The 24,335-nt window shown below is 45.9% G+C and overlaps 1 protein-coding gene across 3 annotated transcripts in view; it reads left to right on the top strand.

Annotated features, from left to right (window-relative positions):
• The window catches only part of LOC129827576 (storkhead-box protein 2-like), a 94,503-nt gene that overhangs the window by 54,221 nt on the left and 15,947 nt on the right, over positions 1-24,335 (top strand). For 2 of the 3 annotated variants that reach the window (XM_055888543.1, XM_055888544.1), the window contains one exon: positions 23,816-23,968. In XM_055888543.1, the coding sequence (XP_055744518.1) occupies positions 23,816-23,968 (153 nt within the window). Of the gene's footprint in view, positions 1-12,362; positions 12,521-23,815; positions 23,969-24,335 lie in introns of those variants that run through there. The other variant, XM_055888545.1, reaches the window with a different exon arrangement.

Genomic DNA, 24,335 nt, shown 5'->3' with positions numbered 1-24,335 from the left:
ACTATTTTTGACCAGGGCCCGTAGTGGGATGTTTTGGAGATGTGGTTGCCAAAGAGCGGAATGTTTTTTTTATCTGGGCCAGCCCTGCACCGAGCTGGGCTATCTATCTATCTGAGGAAGCCTCTCTTTCATCTCTCTGGGTAACTGGAGAGAACATAGCCAGATGCCGATCGAGCCCTTTGAACCTAGCCAGATTAGAAGCACGATGAATTAAATGTAAACTTGCTGTGTGTTTGCTCAGGGTGACAAGGATAGGCCCTTGGTGTAAGGCAGGATGGATCCTCTGTCTGTCTGTCTGTCTGTCCAATGCTGTCAACTCCAAAGGAGCTTGGTCTCTTCCCTTTCCCCTTGTTGAAAGGACGTGGTGGTAGTGGTAGGAGTAACCACTATGCTATTACCTCACGCTTGCTGTATGGAGTTTCTGCTATACTAAACATTTCTAGTGACTTCCAAATGTGAAACTGCAGTTCACAACAAGAGGGTCTGAATTCTAGAGAGGGCAGCAGCAGGAAGTTCCAACATAGCTGCTATTCAGGAGAGAGAGGGAGAGAGCACTAACCGGCTGAAAGTAGGACACCAGCACGATGCTGCCACTTCACCATCTGGTTAGTGTGTGTGTGTGCGTGCGTGCGTGCTTTATACTGAGGCAAGCTCTGAGCACTTCTATATCATGTACCACATGCTACTACTACTATTACTACTACTACTACTAGTCACAGGAAGTTGGTGGCACCTTAATTGGGGAGAATGGGCTTGTGTTAATGGCTGGAGCATAATAAGTGAAATGGTATCGAACACAACAAACACATGGTTTGATTCCATTACATTAGCTCTGTTCCGGCCATTACTATGACTCGTCCTCCCATCAGCAGCCTCCTGTGCTACTAGTAGTACTACTACTACTAGTGTTGTACTAATAGCTATATATATATATATATATATATATATATATATATATATATATATATATATATATATATATTCCAGTGGGTCAGAATTTTACATACACTAAGTTGACAGTGCCTTTTTAAACAGCTTGAAAAATTCCAGAAAATGATGTCATGGCTTTAGAAGCTTCTGAAAAGCTAATTCAAATCCAATTCAAATCAAATGTATTTATATAGCCCTTCTTACATCAGCTGATATCTCAAAGTGCTGTACAGAAACCCAGCCTAAAACCCCAAACAGCAAGCAATGCAGGTGTAGAAGCACGGTGGCTAGGAAAAACTCCCTAGAAAGGCCAAAACCTAGGAAGAAACCTAGAGAGGAACCAGGCTATGAGGGGTGGCCAGTCCTCTTCTGGCTGTGCCGGGTGGAGATTATAACAGAACATGGCCAAGATGTTCAAATGTTCATAAATGACCAGCATGGTCAAATAATAATAATCACAGTAGTTGTCGAGGGTGCAGCACCTCAGGAGTAAATGTCAGTTGTCTTTTCATAGCCGATCATTAAAAGTATCTCTACCGCTCCTGTGGTCTCTAGAGAGTTGAAAACAGCAGGTCTGGGACAGGTAGCACGTTCGGTGAACAGGTCAGTGTTCCATAGCCGCAGGCAGAACAGTTGAAACTGGAGCAGCAGCACGGCCAGGTGGACTGGGGACAGCAAGGAGTCATCATGTCAGGTCGTCCTGAGGTATGGTCCTAGGGCTCAGGTCCTCCGAGAGAGAGAAAGAAAGAGAGAATTAGAGAGAGCATACTTAAATTCACACAGGACAACGGATGACATAAGACAGGAGAAGTACTCCAGATATAACAAACTGACCCTAGCCCCCCGACATCATTTGAGTCAATTGGAGGTGTACCTGTGGATGTATTTCAAACACCATGGTGTTTATACTTGCGTACTATTGTTTGTACAGATAAACGTGTTACCTTCAGGCGTTTGGAAATTGCTCCCAAGGATGAACCAGAATTGTGGAGATTTACAATTTTTATTCTGAGGTCTTGGCTGATTTCTTTTGATTTTCCCATGATGTCAAGCAAAGAGGCACTGAGTTTGAAGTTAGGCCTTGAAATACATCCACAGGTACACCTCCATTTGACTCAAATTATGTCAATTAGCCTATCCGAAGCTTCTAAAGCCATAACATTTTCTGAGCTGTTTAAAGGCACAGTCAAGTTAGTGTATGTAAAATTCTGACCCACTGGAATTATGATACAGTGAATTATAAGTGAACTAATCTGTCTGTTAACAATTGTTAGGAAAATTACTTGTGTCATGCGAAAAGTAGATGTTCTAACCGACTTGCCAAAACTGTAGTTTGTTAACAAGAAATGTATGGTGGTTGAAACACTTAGGTTGAAGTCATTAAAACTCGTTTATGTAAACTTCCGACTTCAAGTGTGTGTGTATATATATATATATATATATATATATACACACACACAGTACTAGTCAAAAGTTTGGACAGACCTACTCATTCAAGGGTTTTTCTTTATTTGTACTATTTTCTACATTGTAGAATAATAGTGTAGAAATCACAACTATGAAATTACACATATGGAATCATGTAGTAACCAAAAAAGTGTTAAACAAATCAGAATATATTTTATATTTGAGATTCTTCAAGGTAGCCACCCTTTGCCTTGATGACAGCTTTGCACACTCTTGGCATTCTCTCAACCAGCTTCATGAGGTTGTCACCTGGAATGCATTTCAATTAACAGCTGTGTCTCGTTAAAAGTTAATTTGTGGAATTTCTTTCCTTCTTAATGCTTTTGAGACAATCAGTAGTGCTGTGACAAGGTAATGGTGGTATACAGAAGATAGCCCTGTTTGGTAAAAGACCAAGTTCAACTGCTCAAATAAGCAAAGAGAAACGACAGTCCATCATTACTTTTAGACATGAAGATCAGCCAATCTGGAAAATTTCAAGAACTTTGAAAGTTTCTTCAAGTGCAGTCGCAAAAACCATCAAGCGCTGTGATGAAACTGGCTCTCATGAGGACTGCCACAGGAAAGGAAGACCCAGAGTTACCTCTGCTGCAGAGGATAAGTTCATTAGAGTTACCAGCCTCAGAAAAGTTAAAGTAACATTGTGGTAGTAGTAGTGGTGGTGGTAGTGGTGGTGGGAATAGTAGTAGTGGTGGTGGGGATAGTAGTAGTGGTGGTGGGGATAGTAGTAGTAGTGGTAGTGGTGGTGGTGGGGATAGTAGTAGTATCAATCAATCAAGTTTATTTTATATAGCCCTTCGTACATCAGCTAATATCTCGAAGTGCTGTACAGAGACCCAGCCTAAAACCCCAAACAGCTAGAATGCAGGTGTAGAAGCACGGTAGTGGTGGTGGTGGGGATAGTAGTAGTAGTAGTGGTGGTGGTGGGGATAGTAGTAGTAGTGGTGGTGGTGGGGATAGTAGTAGTAGTAGATGGTGGTAGGGATAGTAGTAGTGGTGGTGGGGATAGTGGTAGTAGTGGTGGTGGTGGTAGGGATAGTGGTGGGAATAGTAGTGATGGTGGTGGGGATAGTAGTAGTGGTAGGGGTAGTGGTGGTGGGGATAGTGGTAGTAGTGGTGTTGGGGATAGTGGTGGTGGTGGGGATAGTAGTGGGGGTGGTGGGGAAGTAGTAGTGGGGACGGTGATAGTAGTGGTGGTGGGGATAGTAGTAGTAGTAGTGGTGGGGGGGATAGTAGTAGTAGTAGTGGTGGGGGGATAGTAGTAGTAGTAGTGGTGGGGGGGGATAGTAGTAGTAGTAGTGGTGGGGGGGGATAGTAGTAGTAGTAGTGGTGGGGGGGGATAGTAGTAGTAGTGGGGATGGGGCTGGTGGGATAGTAGTAGTAGTGGTGGTTGTTGGGATAATAGTGGTGATGGTGGTGGGGATAGTGGTGGTGGTGGGGATAGTAGTAGTAGTGGTGGTGGTGGGGATAGTAGTAGTAGTAGGTGGTGGTAGGGATAGTAGTAGTGGGTGGTGTTAGGGATAGTAGTGTTGGTGGTGAGGATAGTGGTGGTGGGGATAGTAGTAGTAGTGGTGGTGGGGATAGTAGTAGTAGTGGTGGTGGTGGTGGGGATAGTAGTAGTAGTGGTGGTGGTGGGGATAGTAGTAGTAGTGGTGGTGGGGATAGTGGTGGTGGTGGTGGGGATAGTGGTGGTGGTGGGGATAGTGGTGGTGGTGGTGGGGATAGTGGTGGTGGTGAGGATAGTGGTGGTGGTGGGGGGGTGGGGGGATAGTAGTAGTAGTGGTGGTGGTGGGGATAGTAGTAGTAGTGGTGGGGATAGTAGTAGTGGTGGTGGTGGGGATAGTAGTAGTAGTGGTGGTGGTGGGGATAGTAGTAGTAGTAGGTGGTGGTAGGGATAGTAGTAGTGGGTGGTGTTAGGGATAGTAGTGTTGGTGGTGAGGATAGTGGTGGTGGGGATAGTAGTAGTAGTGGTAGTGGGGATAGTAGTAGTAGTGGTGGTGGTGGTGGGGATAGTAGTAGTAGTGGTGGTGGTGGGGATAGTAGTAGTAGGTGGTGGGGATAGTGGTGGTGGTGGTGGGGATAGTGGTGGTGGTGGGGATAGTGGTGGTGGTGGTGGGGATAGTGGTGGTGGTGGTGGTGATAGTGGTGGTGGTGGGGATAGTGGTGGTGGTGGGGGGGGGATAGTAGTAGTAGTGGTGGTGGTGGGGATAGTAGTAGTGGTAGTGGTGGGGATAGTAGTAGTGGTGGTGGTGGGGATAGTAGTAGTGGTGGTGGTGGGGATAGTAGTAGTAGTGGTGGGGATAGTAGTAGTGGTGGGGATAGTAGTAGTAGTGGTGGGGATAGTAGTGGTGGTGGGGATAGTAGTAGTAGGTGGTGGGGATAGTAGTGGTGGTGGGGGTAGTAGTAGTGGTGGTGGTGGGGATAGTAGTAGTAGTGGTGGTGGGGATAGTAGTAGTAGGTGGTGGGGATAGTAGTGGTGGTGGGGATAGTAGTAGTAGGTGGTGGGGATAGTAGTGGTGGTGGGGGTAGTAGTAGTAGTGGTGGGGATAGTAGTAGTAGGTGGTGGGGATAGTAGTGGTGGTGGGGATAGTAGTAGTAGGTGGTGGGGATAGTAGTGGTGGTGGGGGTAGTAGTGGTGGTGGGGATAGTAGTAGTAGGTGGTGGGGATAGTAGTGGTGGTGGGGGTAGTAGTAGTGGTGGTGGTGGGGATAGTAGTAGTAGTGGTGGTGGGGATAGTAGTAGTGGTGGTGGTGGTGGGGATAGTAGTAGTAGGTGGTGGGGATAGTAGTGGTGGTGGGGGTAGTAGTGGTGGTGGGGATAGTAGTAGTAGTGGTGGTGGTGGGGATAGTAGTAGTAGTGGTGTTGGTGGGGATAGTAGTAGTGGTGGTGGGGATAGTAGTAGTAGTGGTGTTGGTGGGGATAGTAGTAGTAGTGGTGGTGGTGGGGATAGTAGTAGTAGTGGTGGTGGTGGGGATAGTAGTAGTGGTGGTGGTGGTGGGGATAGTAGTAGTAGTGGTGGTGGGGATAGTGGTGGTGGTGGGGATAGTAGTAGTAGTGGTGTTGGTGGGGATAGTAGTAGTAGTAGTGGTGTTGGTGGGGATAGTAGTAGTAGTGGTGGTGGTGGGGATAGTAGTAGTAGTGGTGGTGGTGGGGATAGTAGTAGTAGTGGTGGTGGTGGGGATAGTAGTAGTGGTGGTGGTGGTGGGGAAAGTAGTAGTAGTGGTGGTGGTGGGGAAAGTAGTAGTAGTGGTGGTGGTGGGGAAAGTAGTAGTAGTGGTGGTGGTGGGGAAAGTAGTAGTAGTGGTGGCGGTGGGGATAGTAGTAGTGGTGGTGGTGGTGGGGATAGTAGTAGTAGTGGTGGTGGTGGTGGGGTTAGTAGTAGTAGTGGGGATAGTAGTAGTGGTGGTGGTGGGGATAGTTGTAGTAGTGGTGGTGGTGGGGATAGTAGTAGTAGTGGGGCTGGTGGGGATAGTAGTAGTAGGTGGTGGTGGTGGGGATAGTAGTAGTAGTGGTGGTGGTGGGGATAGTAGTAGTAGTGGTGGTGGTGGGGATAGTAGTGGTGGTGGTGGGGATAGTAGTAGTAGTGGGGGTAGTAGTAGTAGTGGTGTTGGTGGGGATAGTAGTAGTAGTGGGGATGGTGGGGATAGTAGTAGTAGTGGTGGTGGTGGGGATAGTAGTAGTAGGTGGTGGGGATAGTAGTAGTAGTGGGGATGGTGCTGGTGGGATAGTAGTAGTGGTTGTGGTGGTGGGGATAGTAGTAGTAGTGGTGGTGGGGATAGTAGTAGTAGGTGGTGGGGATAGTAGTAGTAGTGGGGATGGTGCTGGTGGGATAGTAGTAGTGGTTGTGGTGGTGGGGATAGTAGTAGTAGGTGGTGGGGATAGTAGTAGTAGTGGGGATGGTGCTGGTGGGATAGTAGTAGTGGTTGTGGTGGTGGGGATAGTAGTAGTAGTGGGGATGGTGCTGGTGGGATAGTAGTAGTGGTTGTGGTGGTGGGGATAGTAGTAGTAGTGGGGATGGTGCTGGTGGGATAGTAGTAGTGGTTGTGGTGGTGGTGGGGATAGTAGTGGTGGTGGTGGGGATAGTAGTAGTAGTGGTGGTGGGGGTAGTGGTAGTAGTGGTGTTGGTGGGGATAGTAGTAGTAGTGGTGGTGGTGGGGATAGTAGTAGTAGGTGGTGGGGATAGTAGTAGTAGTGGGGATGGTGCTGGTGGGATAGTAGTAGTGGTGGTGGTGGTGGTGGGGATAGTAGTAGTGGTGGGGATAGTAGTGGTGGTGGTGGGGATAGTAGTGGTGGTGGGGATGGTGGTGGTGGTTGTGGTGGTGGTGGTGGTGGGGATAGTGGTGGTGGGGATAGTAGTGGTGGTGGGGATGGTGGTGGTGGTTGTGGTGGTGGTGGTGGTGGGGATAGTGGTGGTGGTGGTGGGGATAGTAGTAGTAGTGGTGGGGATAGTAGTAGTAGGTGGTGGGGATAGTAGTGGTGGTGGGGATAGTAGTAGTAGGTGGTGGGGATAGTAGTGGTGGTGGTGGGGATAGTAGTGGTGGTGGGGATGGTGGTGGTGGTTGTGGTGGTGGTGGTGGTGGGGATAGTGGTGGTGGTGGGGATGGTAGTGGGGATAGTAGTAGTGGTGGTGGGGATAGTAGTAGTGGTGGTGGGGATAGTAGTGGTGGTGGGGATGGTAGTGGGGATAGTAGTAGTGGTGGTGGGGATAGTAGTAGTGGTGGTGGGGATAGTAGTGGTGGTGGGGATGGTAGTGGGGATAGTAGTAGTGGTGGTGGGGATAGTAGTAGTGGTGGTGGGGATAGTAGTGGTGGTGGGGATGGTGGTGGGGATAGTAGTAGTGGGGATAGTGGTGGTGGTGGGGTAGTAGTGGTGGTGGTGGTGGGGATAGTAGTGGTGGTGGTGGGGATAGTAGTGGTGGTGGTCGGGATAGTTGTGGTGGTGGTGGGGATAGTGGTGATGGTGGTGGGGATAGTAGTGGTGGTGGTGGGGATAGTAGTGGTGGTGGTGGGGATAGTAGTGGTGGTGGTGGGGATAGTGGTGGTGGATGGGATAGTTGTAGTGGTGGGGATGGTAATGGTGGTAGTGGGGATAATAGTGGTGGTGGTGGTGAGGATAGTAGTAGTGGTGGGGATAGTGGTGGTGGGGATAGTAGTAGTGGGGATAGTGTTGGTGGTGGGGGGGATAGTAGTGGTAGTAGTGGTGGTAGTGGTGGGGATAGTAGTTGTGGTGTTTTGGGGATGGTGGTGGTAGTAGTAGTAGTAGTAGTAGTAATGGTACAGTAATTCTAATCATGATAAGATGGGGGTGTTGGACTGTAATGCTCTGTAAAATAGGATGTCAATTCATTTTATGCCCCTAAAAGAGCAACAACAGAAACATGTTCCAACTTGAGTTGTCAGGGGAGATGAAGTGAAAAGACCATTACTGCCTCAGCCTAGATATCTCTCTGATTAGGCCTAAATGCAACAGCTTAAGAAAGAGAAGCCAAATAAAAGCACTTTCACATGGAGATTTCACTCTCACTGCTTCCTCAGAAGTTAATTCAGTAGGCCTACTCCATTCCTGTTTTGACATTGTGACAGGGAGCCAGTCATTCTCTTACCCCCATCTAGTGTTAAGGCATGCAATGCAGCCTAACACTGTTGACCACAATGTGCCTTCAGTTGTTTATAGGTGGTATAATAGTGTCTCTGGTCAGTATAGGCCTAATACTTCTGTTTTGTTTGTGTTGTGTAACATCTTGATTCTTGTCACCAGGTGTATAGGCAGGGTAATGGGTTGGCAGAGTCGGGAATTGTCACTCCTGCTGACCTGAAGGTCATTGGTTAAGTGCCTTGTCCAGTGACCCTCTCTAACAGTCCATAGAGAGAAAGAACCGGATGCTTTTGTCAATCAATGTTTTAGTTTATGAATATTAACAATTTATGAAAACCTGTTCCTGAGACGTTGTAGTTTATTCCTTCAGAATATAAATATTGAGGTTGCACCTTACAGAATCTAGTAGTAGACCTAATAACATGGTAATAGTATGGTAACAAGTAATAGATATTCACAATGAAAGCATTGATACCACTCACTAAAACTTGTTACCAAACTGTTATAATGTTATCCCGTGTTGTGATGTAACGTGCTACCAGTATGGGTGTGAAATGTTGCTACCACTCTTTGTGTGGTCTCCATTGTACTTGTCCCAGGACCTGCAGTGTGGTGAATGAATGTACATTTCTAACGGTAGCACCGGGACACTGGCCTCATAGTTTTGTCTAAACGTGGAGGTGTTATGGAGCATCTCTATTCTCTAAATAGGCCACTTTGCTCGGGAAAATACTTTCTGATTTTGAGTACTTGCATCTGATTTTGCTAGTCGACTGGTCGATTGTTTGGTCGATTGTGTCACGAACGTTGTTGTATGAATCGGACCAAGGTGCAGCGTGGAATGGTTCCATCACCTTTTATTCGAAGTGAAACACACAGAAAACAATAAAGCGCAAAACGAAATGTGAAGCTAATGTAGTGCTCGCAGGCAACTAGACCTAGACAAGATCCCACAAAAACCCAGTGGAAAAAGGCTGCCTAAATATGATCCCCAATCAGAGACAACGATAGACAGCTGCCTCTGATTGGGAACCATACCAGGCCAACATAGAAATAAACAAGAGTACCCACCCTAGTCACACCCCGACCTAACCAAATAGAGAATAAAAGGCTCTCTAAGGTCAGGGCGTGACAGATTGGCTGTTGGTCAACCAAGATTTTTTTTGTCGGAACAGTGACAAATATATCAAAATATTTTATGGCACATAAGACACCTGTCTGATTCACGTCTGTCTGAGTGGATTAATCCATTGCAGAGGCCTCGGGGATGGCACGCCAGTATCACCAGTAGTAAATGTACCTTTTAATTACCATAAATTCTAATCTACAATGTTTGTTTGGTTACGGTAATTTCTGTTAATGCATTAAATATATTATTATTCCAGTCTCACCGTTGTCATTGTAGGAGTGGGCACGTTGTTTGCAGAGCACAACCTAGGCTACACTTGCGAGAAAAGTTTTGGTTTATTATTTCATTCCATTTACGAGTTATCAATTTATTAATTGTCTTTTGTTTGGCGCGTTCCTGTCAATCTTGTGTAAGGACACGTACCTGATTACGCATAGAAGTAGGCCTAGGCTACCTGGCCTACGTGCAAATGTAGGCCTATAAATGTTCCCATTTGGGGATCTAATACTATTTCTGATTGTCTTAACTCACCACCACTGTGGAGCTTCTCAAAGTATTTTTTTCTGTCCTCCCGAGTGGCGCAGTGGTCTAAGGCTCTGCATCGCAGTGCTAGAGGCATTACTACAGACCCGTGTTCGATCCCGGGCTGTGTTGCAGCCGGCCGCAACCGTGAGACCCATGAGGCGTCACACAATTGGCCCAGCGTCAATCCGGGTTAGGGGAGGGTTTGATTGGCCGAGATGTCCTTGTCCCTTCGCACTCTAGCGACTCCTTGTGGCGGTCCGGGCGCATGCGCACTGACTAAGATCGCCAGCTGGACGGTGGTCCCTCCGACACATTGGTGCGGCTGGCTTCCCGGATAAGCAAGCAGTGTGTCAAGAAGCAGTGCAGCTTGGCAGGGTAGTGTTTTGGAGGACGCATTGCTCTTGACCTTCGCCTCTCCCGAGGGAGTTGCAGCAATGGGACAAGACTGTCTGGCCCAATTGGATTCCACGAAATTGGGGGTAAAAAAAAAAAAAAGATATTATATATATACACACTTTTTTTTCTTTGCCTCAAACAGCAAGTAAACAGTCTGTTTTTACATCCATTGAGAATGACCATAGTTCCTTAACGTAGCCTATTAGAAACATCTTTCCAGCTCTCTCACTTTTACATAACCATTCAGCATGAAAGGGGAAGAACATGTCATGCTCATAAAATAGGCCTACCTGATTACTTCTTATCCCTTGCGCAGAAAAATGTGTCTGTCCGGCACAGGAAACTCTTAGGGCCCAGAATATTTTATACAATGTTGCAAGTCTGCTAGCATGACCTTTGGGCCAGACCAAGTTTCCTGGGGCGGCAGGTAGCCTAGTGGTTAGAGCATTGGACTAGTATCCGAAAGGTTGCAAGATCGAATCCCCGAGCTGACAAGGTAAAAATCTGTCTTTCTGCCTCAGAACAAGGCAGTTAACCCACTGTTCCTAGGCCGTCATTGAAAATGAGAATTTGTTCTTAGCTGACTTGCCTAGTTAAATAAAGGTTAAAAACAGGCCATGCATAACCACTGTGAATCATAGGATATTTATTTTTATCAGAATATTTTCGACTTGCAGGCTGCAATGTTTTTATTTGTTGGCTTTATGTAGGTTATTATTACATATTGCCAAGGGCAATAGAAGTTACTTTTATATTTGTATCATTTAAATTTAGAAATAATTTTGATTAACCACATGACATTGATTTTTAGATATGAAGACTTTTTATTATAAATTAAATTAAACTGCTCCACGAAAATGTGAATATGAAAATCGTAACTGGCACGCAGAACAGTGGAAATGGTACCATAACTTGGCACTGCAAATGTAAACGGTTGCCGACCGCTGGTGTATAGCCTATTACCAGCAACGGAACGAAAGGGCAGCTGCAGGAGAAGGGTTTGGTCGGGAACAGTTTTTAATTTATTTTTCTGCTTAGGCTATAATGATCTCTGACTCCCTCTGTGTCTTATTTTTTTACGGCAGTGCTTAAAGTATCAGACAAGCCCAGTAGCCTACATATAGTTGATTTTATTGAAACATAGGGTGTGTCTATATATGGAAAAATACAAGTTTTTCAATTTCGACCAATAGATTTGACGAATCAGTCAACCAAGATTTTTTTTTGTCGGTGGCCCTTTTGTGATACACAGGAGGCCCCAATGAATGTCCACCCTCCCCCACTCACATATAATGCCACCTCCCCTCTTAACCCCACATCTCCTCCTCTCACACCCCACACCTCCTCCACTCTCACCCTTCTCTCATCCACTCAGCAGGTTTATATCAAGTTCTCCACTACATATGTGCCAATGGAGACCTACTTCCTTGGCAGCACGAGAAGGCCAGGCACATAGTCATAGTGACACATTGTGTATCGACTACATAACATTGTGTTCAGTATATACCCTTTTATTTGCTTATACAAAAAAAACTGCCCTATATCTTGGATTTGACTGCAAGCCTCCTGAAATTGAGCTATCTGGGCTGTCCTTTTCTAATTGGGTCACAGAGAATCCCCCCTCACAGAGAGAGAGAGAGCTGTGTGGAGAGGAGCGCAGCAGATCACCCATTTTATCTGACACATGACTGGACGTGCTTCTGAGCCCAACCTGCAGTGAGCAGCACTTAAGTTTTCATTGGAGAGGAGGGAGAGAAGGAGAGATATAGAGGGAGAGGGATAGAGGGGGGAGGGAGAAAAAGCTTGCAGAACAGGCGTTGGGCGCAACTGGGGATGCGTTGCCATAACAACGCTTTCGGCAGGCCGCCCACAAGCTTGTATGTCAGTGGGCATTAAGGGGAGGGAGCTAGGAGAGAGAGAGGGCGGGAGCAGAGAGAGGGGGGAACAGAGAGACAGAGAGGGAGGGAGCACAGAGAGACAGAGAGGGAGGGAGCACAGAGAGACAGAGAGGGAGGGAGCACAGAGAGACAGAGAGGGAGGGAGCACAGAGAGACAAAGAGGGAGGGAACAGAGAAGGAGGGAGGGAGGGAACAGAGAAGGAGGGAGGGAGGGAACAGAGAGAGGGGGAGGGGGGAACAGAAAGGGAGGGAGCACAGAGAGACAGAGAGGGAGGGAGCACAGAGAGACAGAGAGGGAGGGAGCACAGAGAGACAGAGAGGGAGGGAGCACAGAGAGACAGAGAGGGAGGGAGCACAGAGAAGGAGGGAGGGAGGGAGCAGAGAGAGAGGGAGGGAGGGAAAAAGCAGAGTGCATACTGAAGCAAGACGTGATTGGTCACACCCCCTTGTCTTTGTGTGGAGTGGAGCATGCTGGGTAAGGCCCTTGAGTGAATGCTCATTGAGTCTGAAGGCTGCAGCTAAAAGAGCTGCCTCTGAATCGGTTTGGATTAAAGCGGAGGAGTCAACGGAATCAGCCAAGGTACTGCCCATCTCATTCCTCTATCTCTCCATCGCTCTCTCACCCTCTCTACCGTTTTTCCTGCTTTAGATTGTGTAGCATAGCTTTGCCGGAATGAATCACAAAAGAAGGGGGTGGGGTTAAGCAGGAGGTGCGTGGACAAAGGACACTGGCTGTGTGAATTGTTTACTACCACTGCAGCAGGCAGGAGTTCCTACTCTCCTCTGTCTCCCAGAGGACAGCTTCCATGTTAATGGAGGGAACAACAGCCCTGTAGAAAACCAGCTCTGCTCTAACAGATACACAATCAAGTACTGTAGTTCAATAATTGTAACAATATATGTTAACACTATTCTGTCCTTACAGTGGTAGAATACAACTAATCTCTCAGATAGTTAAAATGGCTTCACTGATACTAGCTGAGCTAGTTTCTTGAAATAAAATACTGTACCAATGGCAAAGCCCAGGGTCACTAGCATACTGCTTGTAATGCTCCACTTTATGCTGTCTGTCTTTCTGTCTGTCTTTCTTTCACTCTCTTTCTAAGCAGGCGTCTCAAGGCTTTCTCTCTTTTCTCTGGATTGTCACGCTCCATTTGTACGCAGCTCGTCTTTCATAAAGGCATGCTCTTCCACTTAATACGTGTGGAGTTGCTGTATGTGTGTTGGGGGATGGGGGTAGTAGGGTCACCCTCTTCATGGGAAGGAGGGCTGCACATTTGTTGGCTGAATCTGTTCCCACTAGGTCTTTGCAGCTGTGATCTCTCTCTCTTCCCCTCCCAATCGCTCCCTCTCTTTCACTCCTCTCCTCCTGAAACAACCCCCTTTTATCTGTGCTCGCCGTGACACTGCAGCAGGGAGACAGGCAGGCACGAAGACAGGCAGTCAGGGAGGGAGGGAGACAGGCTGCAGGCAGGCAGCAGGGGAGATGTGACAGCCCCTAGTTGATTTCTTCAGCCATCCTCTCTCTCTCTGTATTTCTCAATCTGTATTTCTCTCTCTCTCAATACATATGGGTATATGGGAATGAGGTCAATTCCTCCACTCCCCATCAGCTCCGAGGCTCAGCAAGATCAACTCAGAATATCACATTGTCACATGCTTCGTAAACACAGGTGCAGACTAAAAGTGAAACGCTTTCTTACGAATCCTTTTCCAACAATGCAGAGTTAAGATAAGAAATAAAATGCTAAATTGAAGTAATGACATGAGAAACAATACAGAGTGATTAACAATAACAAGTAAAAGTAACATGGCTATATACAGGAAGTACCAGGTAGTAACATGGCTATATACATGAAGTACCAGGTAGTAACATGGCTATATACAGGGAGTACCAGGTAGTAACATGGCTATATACAGGGAGTACCAGGTAGTAACATGGCTATATACAGGGAGTACCAGGTAGTAACATGGCTATATACAGGGAGTACCAGGTAGTAACATGGCTATATACAGGAAATACCAGGTAGTACCATGGCTATATACAAGGAGTACTAGGTAGTAACATGGCTATATACAGGAAGTACCAGGTAGTACCATGGCTATATACAAGGAGTACTAGGTAGTAACATGGCTATATACAGGGAGTACCAGGTAGTAACATGGCTATATACAAGGAGTACTAGGTAGTAACATGGCTATATACAGGACGTATAGGTTGTAACATGGCTATATACAGGGAGTACCAGGTAGTAACATGGCTATATACAAGGAGTACCATGTAATAACATGGCTATATACAAGGAGTACTAGGTAGTAACATGGCTATATACAGGACGTATAGGTTGTAACATGGCTATATACAGGACGTACCAGGTAGTAACATGGCTATATACAGGACGTACCAGGTAGTAACATGGCTATATACCGGAAGTACCAGGTAGTAACATGGCTATATACAGGAAGTACCAGGTAGTACCATGGCTATATACAAGGAGTACTAGGTAGTAACATGGCTATATACAGGACGTACCAGGTAGTAACATGGCTATATACAAGGAGTACCATGTAATAACATGGCTATATACAAGGAGTACCAGGTAATAACATGGCTATATACAGGACGTACCAGGTAGTAACATGGCTATATACAAGGGGTACCAGGTAGTAAAATGGCTATATACAAGGAGTACCATGTAATAACATGGCTATATACAAGGAGTACCAGGTAATAACATGGCTATATACAGGGAGTACCAGGTAGTAACATGGCTATATACAGGGAGTACCAGGTAATAACATGGCTATATACAAGAAGTACCAGGTAGTACCATGGCTATATACAAGGAGTACTAGGTAGTAACATGGCTATATACATGACGTACCAGGTAGTAACATGGCTATATACAGGAAGTACCAGGTAGTAACATGGCTATATACAGGGAGTACCAGGTAATAACATGGCTATATACAGGGAGTACCAGGTAGTAACGTTGCTATATACAGGGAGTACCAGGTAGTAACTTGGCTATATACAGGGAGTACCAGGTAGTAACGTAGCTATATAGAGGGAGGTAGCTATGTACATATAGAGTTGAAGTCAGACGTTTACATACACTTAGTTGACTGTGCCTTTAAACAGCTCAGAAAATTCCAGAAAATTATGTCATGGCTTTAGAAGCTTCTGAAAGGCTAATTGACATCATTTGAGTCAATTGGAGGTGTACCTGTGGATATATTTCAAGGTCTACCTTTAAACTCAGTGCCTCTTTGCTTGACATCATGGGAAAATCAAAAGAAATCAGCCAAGACCTCAGGAAAAAATTGTAGACCTCCACAAGTCTGGTTCATCCTTGGGAGCAATTTCCAAACGCCTGTAGGTACCACGTTCATCTGTACAAACAATAGTACGCAAGTATAAACACCATGGGACCACGCTGCTGTCATACCGCTCAGGAAGGAGACTCGTTCTGTCTCCAAGAGATTAACGTACTTTGGTGCGAAAAGTGCAAATCAATCCCAGAACAACAGCAAAAGACCTTGTGAAGATGCTGGAGGAAACGGGTACAAAAGTATCTATATCCACAGTAAAACGAGTCTTATATCGACATAACCCCGCTCAGCAAGGAAGAAGCCACTGCTCCAAAACAGCCATAAAAAAGCCAGACTACGGTTTGCAACTGCACATGGGGACAAAGATCGTACTTTTTTGGAGAAATGTCCTCTGGTCTGATGAAACAAAAATAGAACTGTTTGGCCATAATGACCATCGTCATGTTTGGAGGAAAAAGGGGGAGGCTTGCAAGCCGAAGAACACCATCCCAACCGTGAAGCACGTCATGTTGTGGGGGTGCTTTGCTGCAGGAGGGACTGGTGCACTTCACAAAATAGATGGCATCATGAGGAAAGGAAAATGATGTGGATATATTGAAGCACCATCTCAAGACATCAGTCAGGAAGTTAAAGCTTGGTCGCAAATGGGTCTTCCAAATGGACAATGACCCCAAGCATACTTCCAAAGTTGTGTCAAAATGGCTTAAGGACAACAAAGTCCAGGTATTGGAGTGGCCATCACAAAGCACTGACCTCAATCCTATAGAAAAGTTGTGGGCAGAACTGAAAAAGCATGTGTGAGCAAGGAGGCCTACAAACTTGACTCAGTTACACCTGCTCTGTCAGGAGGAATGGGCCAAAATCCACCAAACTTATTGTGGGAAGCTTGTGGAAGGCTACCTGAAACGTTTTACCCAAGTTAAACGATGTAAATGCAATGCTACTAAATACTAATTGAGTGTATGTAAACTTCTGACCCACTGGGAATACGATGAAAGAAATAAAAGCTGAAATAAATCATTCTCTCTACTATTATAATGACATTTCACTTTCTTAAAATAAAGTGGTGATCCTAACCGACCTAAGACGGGGAAATCTTACTAGGATTAAATGTCAGGAATTGTCAAAAAACTGAGTTAAAATGTATTTTGCAACGGTGTATGTAAACTTCCGACTTCAAATTAAGGTAGAGGTAAAGTGACTAGGAAAAAAGGAAAGAGAATGGACAGTAGCAGCAGCCTATGTGGTGTGTGTGTGTTGGTGTCAGTGTACGTACACTACATTACCAAAAGTATGTGGACACCTGCTCATTGAACATCTCATTCCAAAATCATGTGCATTAATATGGAGTTGGTCCCCCTTTTGCTGCTACTCTTCTGGGAAGGCTTTCCACTAGATGTTGGAACATTACTACGGGGACTTGCTTCCATTCAGCCACAAGACCATTAGTGAGGTCTGGCACTGATGTTGGGCGATTAGGCCTGGCTCGCAGTCGGCGTTCCAAATCATACCAAAGGTGTTCGATGGGGTTGAGATCAGGTCTCTGCTCAGGCCAGTCAAATTCTTCCACACTGAACTCGACAAACCATTTCTGTATGGACCTCGCTTTGTGAACGGGGGCATTGTCATGCTGAAACAGGAAAGGGCCTTCCCCAAACTGTTGCCACAAAGTTGAAAGCACAGATTCATCTAGAATGTCATTGTATGCTGTAGCGTTAAGATTTCACTTCACTGGAACTAAGGGAACCTAGCCTGAATCATGAAAAATAGGCCTAGACCTTTATTCCAACCTAACTTTACAGTTGGCACTATGCATTGGGGCAGGTAGCATTATACTGGCATCCGCCAAACCCAGATTCGTCTGTCGGACTGCCAGGTGGTGAAGCGTGATGTGTCACTCCAGAGAACTCATTTGCACTGCTCCAGAGTCCAATGGCGGCGAGCATTACACCACTCCAGCCAATGCTTGGCATTGCAATTGGCTGTTCGGCCATGGAAACCCATTTCATGAAGCTCCCGACCAACAGTTTTTGTTGCTGACGTTGCTTCCAGAGGCAGTTTGAAACTGGGTAGTAAGTGTTGCGACCAAGGACAGACAATGTTTATGCACTTCAGCACTCAGCAGTCCTGTTCTGTGAGCTTGTGAGGCCTACCACTTCGTGGCTGAGCCATTGTCGCTCGTAAATGTTTCCACCTCACAATAACAGCACTTACAGTTGACCGGGGCAGCTCTAGCAGGCCAGGTATTTGACGAACTGACTTGTTGGAAAGGTGGCATCCTATGACAGTACCACGTTGAAAGTCACTGAGCTCTTCAGTAAGAACATTCTACTACCAATGTTTTTCTATCGAGATTAGGGCTGGGCGATATGGCCAAAATATCATATCATATATATATATGGAATTTTTCAATTTTTTACGGTATGACGGAATTTGTCGGTATTTGATGTTGTTGATTATAAGTTCTAAATTTGCTTCATGAGTAGTGCATGACCCTAGGGTGGCAACACATACAGTGTGGCAAAAAAGTATTTAGTCAGCCACCAATTGTGCAAGTTCTCCCACTTAAAAAGATGAGAGAGGCCTGTAATTTACATCATAGGTACACTTCAACTATGACAGACAAAATGAGGGGGAAAAATCCAGAAAATCACATTGTAGGATTTTTAATTAATTTATTTGCAAATTATGGTGGAAAATAAGTATTTGGTCACCTACAAACAAGTAAGATTTCTGGCTCTCACAGACCTGTAACTTACTTATTTTTTAAAGAAGTGGTATAGTGTGGTATCTTGGTGGTATAGTGTTCAATTCAACCTAAAATAATTTCCTGCACTCATTTGAGATCATTTCCACACTGCCACAACATGTGCAAAAATACTAGGCCTTATTTTTAACCAAATGTTGCAATTGTGATTTAGATCAAAACACTTTTGGAATCGTGGAAATAGAATGTTTATTATTAGTACATTGTTGTTTGACATGACAACGAATTAAAATGCCATGGACAAGTTATTGTGACAGGGTAGGAACCAAAGTGATGTTCAGTGTTTCCTAGGGGACCCTATAATCTTTGGTTACATTAAATCTTTATTCATATAGCTCACATATTCATGATTCGCCTATTCGTCTTTGATTTGGAAGATACTGTTGCACAAACAACATGCTGATTTGCTAGCGATTTACATTAGTGGCTAACACGATTTAGCTTAACTTGCTATGAAAATACAAACTAGCTGCTTGCAGATGTAAGAAACAAACTAATATTGTAATTATAGAACGCTTGTGGATTTATATTAAGATCAAAGTGGAAACTACATTGTTGCATGTGCTGCATTGACCATGCAGACTGAACGAAAGTTTCGAGTGGTCAAGCAACAGCAACATGCGCTCCTTGAGTGACAGGGGGCGGGACTAGGTCTGTGTGGAAAGCAGTGTGGAGAGCGAGAGGGATGACTCAAGTAGCAGAGTAAACTATAAAAATGGACGTTACACACGGCGTATCACATTTAACAAACCAAACATTCAAATACCGTTAAAGAAGGTAAAGTAAAAACCCAAACCGGCCGTGCATATATCGCCCAGCGCTAATGGAGATTGCATGGCTGTGTGCTTGATTTTATACACCTGTCCGCAACGGGTGTGGCTGAAATAGCTGAATACGCTAATACAAAAAACAAATTTGAAGGGGTGTCCACATACTTTTGTATATATAGTGTTTCTTATTGCTGTCTTCCCAAAAGACAAGTATAAGGAATCTTATTTTCCATATAACTCTCCTGCTGTGTGTGTGTGTGTGTGTGTGTGTGTGTGTGTGTGTGTGTGTGTGTGTGTGTGTGTGTGTGTGTGTGTGTGTGTGTGTGTGTGTGTGTGTGTGTGTGTGTACTATATCAGTCACCATACTGTATAGCATCTGGCTGATGCCTGAGGACCTAAGTTCGACATGGTGTTTGTCAGCCAGGAGAGTATATCGTCTGATGTGACCTCAGCTCAGCCTGTTGGTTTTCTTGGTGGTTCATGGTTTATAACCATTTCACTGGTTTACATTCCCAACATCCGGCTCAACAGGATATTCAAGCAGGATCTGGATTGTTCACCTTTTTATGACTTAACAGTAATGTTTGCCTTGGTATTTATTGTCATGAGTTAGGCTATGTTACACCCAAAGTGAAATTAGGATTGCCATCCTCCATGCATACCACCTGAGATTAGATCTGTGTCCCAAATGGTACCCTATTTTCTAAATGGTGTAGGGTGTCATTTGGGACACATCAGTGCTTGGCTTGCATTAGCCCTGTTCTACCCTGTTATGATGCTGTGATGTGAGTTGCCCTCCTACAGAAGAACAAGCTGTGTTTTGCATAATCTCTCAATAGATAGTGGACAGGGACTTTTATGCAGGTTAATTTAAATACATTTTACCTCATTTCTACCAGCGTGTTACATGTGCAACCAGAGGGGGAAAAAACCCTAGACCACAGAGACGTGTACAAAGCTCTCCCTCGCCCTCCATTTGGCAAATCTGACCATAACTCTATCCTCCTGATTCCTGCTTACAAGCAAAAACGAAAGCAGGAAGTACATTACATTTAAGTCATTTAGCAGACGCTCTTATCCAGAGCGACTTACAAATTGGTGCATTCACCTTATGACATCCAGTGGAACAGCCACTTTACAATAGTGCATCTAAATCTTTTGGGGGGGGGGGGGTCAGAAGGATTGCTTTATCCTATCCTAGTCAAGTACCATTGACTCGCTCAATACGGAAGTGTTCGGATGACGTAGATGCTAAGCTACAGGACTGTTTTGCTAGCACAGACTGGAATATGTTCCAGGATTCATCGGATGGCATTGAGTATTCCACCTCAGTCACCGGCTTGATCAATAAGTGCATCGATGAAGTCGTCCCCACAGTGACCGTACGTACGTACATACCCCAACCAAAAGCAAGGTGCGGGACTCTAACCCGGACGCTTAGAAGAAATCCCGCTATGCCCTCAGTCGAACCATCAAACAGCCAAAGCGTCAATACGGGATTAAGATTGAATCCTACTACACCGGCTCTGACGCTTGTCAGATGTGGCAGGGCTAATACGGACTACAAAGGGAAGCACAGCCGCGAGCTCCCCAGTGAGACGAGCCTACTAGACGAGCTAAAGGACTTCTATGTACGCTTCGAGGCAAGCAACACAGAAGCATGCATGAGAGCACCAGCTGTTCCGGATGACTGTGTGATCACACTCTCCATAGCCGATGTGAGTAAGACCTTTAAACAGGTCAACATTCACAAGGCCGCAGGGCCAGACGGATTACCAGGATGTGTACTCCGAGCATGCGCTGACCAACTGGCAAGTGTCTTCACTGACATTTTCAACCTGTCCCTGACTGAGTCTGTAATACCTAAATGTTTCAAGCAGACAGCCATAGTCCCTGTGCCCAAGAACACCAAGGTAACCTGCCTAAATGACTACCGACCCGTAGCACTCACGTCTGTGGCCATGAAGTGCTTTGAAAGGCTGGTAATGGCTCACATCAATACCATTATCCCAGAAACCCTAGACCCACTCCAATTTGCATACCGCCCCAACAGATCCACAGATGATGCAATCCACACTGCCCTTTACCACCTGGACAAAAGGAACACCAACGTGAGAATGCTATTCATTGACTACAGCTCAGCGTTCAACACCATAGTGCCCTCAAAGCTCATCACTAAGCTAAAGACCCTGGGACTAAACACCTCCCTCTGCAACTGGATCCTGGACTTCCTGACGGGCCAACTCCAGGGTGGTAAGGGTAGGCACAACGCTTCTGCCACGCTGACCCTCAACACGGGGGACCCTCAGGGGTGCGTGCTCAGTCCCCTCCTGTACTCCCTGTTCACCCATGACTGCATGACCAAGCACGACTCCAACACCATCATTCAGTTTGTCGATGACACTGGTAGGCCTGATCACCGACAACAATGAGACAGCCTATAGGGAGGAGGTCAGGGAACTGGCAGTGATCAAGACAAAGGAGATGATCATGGACTACAGGAAAGGAGGGCCGAGCACACCTCCATTCTCATCGATGGGGCTGTAGTGGAGCAGATTGAGAGCTTCAAGTTCCTTGGTGATATTACCAACAAACTATCATGGTCCAAGCACACTAAGACAGTCGTGAAGAGGGCACGACAATGCCTATTCCCTCTCAGAGACTGAAACGATTTGCCATGGGTCCTTAGATCCTCAAAAATTTCTACAGCTGCACCTTCGAGAGCTTCCTGACTGGTTGCATCATCGCCTGGTATGGCAACAGCTCGGCCTCCGACCGCAAGGCGCTAGGGACCTCTATACTAGGCGGTGTCAGAAGAAGGCCCTAAATATTTCCCAAGACCCCAGCCACCCTAGTCATAGACTGTTCTCTCTGGTACTGCATGGCAAGGGGTACCAGAGCGCCAAGTCTAGATCCAAAAGGCTTCTTAACAGCTTCTATCCCCAAGCCATAAGACTCCTGAACATCTAATCAAATGGCTACCCAGACTATTTGCATTGACCACCCCATTTTTACGCTACTGTTACTCTCTGTTTATTATCTATGCATAGTCACTTTACCTCTACCTACATATACATATTACCTCAATTACCTCTGTATATAGCCTCATTACTTTTATTTAAAAAATATATATTTTTTACCTTTTATTTTGTAAATATATTCTTAAGTTATTTTTCTTAACTGCATTGTTTGTTAGGGCCTGTAGGGAAGCATTTTACTGTAAGGTCTACACTTTTTGTATTCGGCGCATGTCACCAACAAAATTTGATTTGGTACATGTCAGGCCAGCGTCTGGACTCACTGTGTTTAGCATCGTCACACACTGCTCAGGTTAATTGTCTAGCCTAGCTCCCTCTTCTTAGACTGGGTATTTGTTCCAAATGTCACCCTATTCCCTATATAGGTTACCATATAGGGAATAGGGTGTCATTTCGGACGCAGCCTGGATACTAGTGGATTTCTACTAAAATTTTTGTCCTTACTTTGCCTTCTTAGTATTGTCCAGCACGGCCTTCCCTTCTCTCTGCTGGCCCCCCACAGGCAGGGCCTTCCCTTCTCTCTGCTGGCCCCCCACAGGCAGGGCTTTCCCTTCTCTCTGCTGGTCCCCCACAGGCAGGGCCTTCCCTTCCCTCTGCTGGCCCCCCACACGCAGGGCCTTCCTTTCTCTCTGCTGGCCCCCCATAGGCAGTGTCAAGGAAAGGAGTGATGGGGGGGAGCCAGGACCTACTACTGCTCACTTATTGCCCTTCTGACCTTTCTGAACCAGCCTCCCCCTCACCCAACCTCACCCCAGAACTAGACAAAGCCAGCAACCCCCCCTCGCTGCCCTCACCCCAGAACGAGACGAAGCCAGCAGCCTCGCCCTCACCCCAAAACTAGACAAAGCCAGCAGCCTCCCCCTTGCCAACCTCACCCCAGAACTAGACAAAGCCAGCAGCTCCCCCTTGCCACCCTCACCCCAGAACTAGACAAAGCCAGCAGCCGCCCCTCGCCGCCCTCACCCCAGAACTAGACAAAACCAGCAGCTCCCCCTCCCCCTCACCCAACTTCACCCCACAACTAGACAAAGCCAGCAGCCTCCCCCTTGCCACCCTCACCCCAGAACTAGACAAAGCCAGCAGCCTCCCCCTCACCCACCCTCACCCCAGAACTAGACAAAGCCAGTAGCCTCCCCCTTGCCACCCTCACCCCAGAACTAGACAAAGCCAGCAGCTCCCCCTCACCCAATATCCCCCATTAGTGATGGGGGGTTGATACAGTGAAGTATCGCAATATTCCATATTAGTGATGGGGGTGGGTTGATACAGTGAAGTATCGCAATATTACTTTTTATGATTTTATATTAATACTGACTTCAAGTATCGGTTCTTTAAAAAACGTAATGTTAGCTAGTGCTAGTCAGCTGTACCTGTGCCAAAACTCCGCTATTTCTCATTTTATGGCTTGTTCTCCATCTTCTCTCTAAATGGGGAGCCAACATGTTTTCAGGACTTGTATTTCTTTATTTTTATTTTGGTTTCTCATTTTCTCATTGGTCTCGTTTGTCCCTCTGCAGCGACATAGTCCAATGGTAAAAAGTAAGCAATCAATCACAATATTGAATGGCATGGTGAGGTCCCTAGTAATTCCCTGCCTTATAATCTCGATATAGCGTACTACTTTTGACCAGGGCACATTTGAAACTTGACCATTTTTCTTTTCTTTTTCTATTGGAGCTGTTCCATCGACATTTTCAGTGAACTCAATGTTTTGTGATATTTACAGGGAACTGTGTGTTTGACCTGGTTCTGTAGTTTGACCACCCCTCTGATCCTGGTTCCTCTCTAGGTTCCATCCGTCTAGGGAATTGTTCCTTGTCACTGTGCTTCTGCCTCTGCTTGCTCTCTGGAGTCAAGGCTGGGTATCTGGAAAGCACTTTGTGACAACTGCTGATATAAAAATTTCTATAAAAGAAATGTGATTGATTGATTGTGTGACCTCTGTGCTTCCTTCCCTCCTCTCTCAGGTGATGTGTCTCCCATCAGCATGTCTCCCATCAGCCAGTCACAGTTCATCCCCCTGGGGGAGGTGCTGTGCCTGGCCATTTCGGCCATGAACTCCGCCCGCAAGCCTGTCACCCAGGAGGCCCTGACAGAACACCTGGCAACATGTTTCCCAGGTAACAACAATACAACGTCAGTGTCTATATGTTACAGCGAACAGCAGAAATGTTTATCCTGCTAAGTTCTCAACCTCCCCAGGTAGCACACATAAAGGCAACGCTGCACCGCCGTAACCCTAACCCCTGCAGCTGTGTGTGTCATTAAAGCCAGGAGCGTTTGCTGACCACTGGAACAACTCTGGGTCATTTAGTGCTCTGTCTGAATTCATTTCCTCACATTTTCTGGATGTCACCAGATGGAGCCTACTAAATGGAGCAGCTCTTCCTCAGCCAGAGACATCTTTATGTAACCTGAGAGGAGTTATATTGCTAGCATATACAAATTAAAACAAATCTCACACAACCATGGATATTAAATCATGGG

The sequence above is a fragment of the Salvelinus fontinalis genome, chromosome 29 (genome assembly GCF_029448725.1).
Source record: "Salvelinus fontinalis isolate EN_2023a chromosome 29, ASM2944872v1, whole genome shotgun sequence".
NCBI classification, from domain to species: Eukaryota; Metazoa; Chordata; class Actinopteri; order Salmoniformes; family Salmonidae; genus Salvelinus; species Salvelinus fontinalis.
This window is presented reverse-complemented; position numbering and strand designations above follow the sequence as displayed.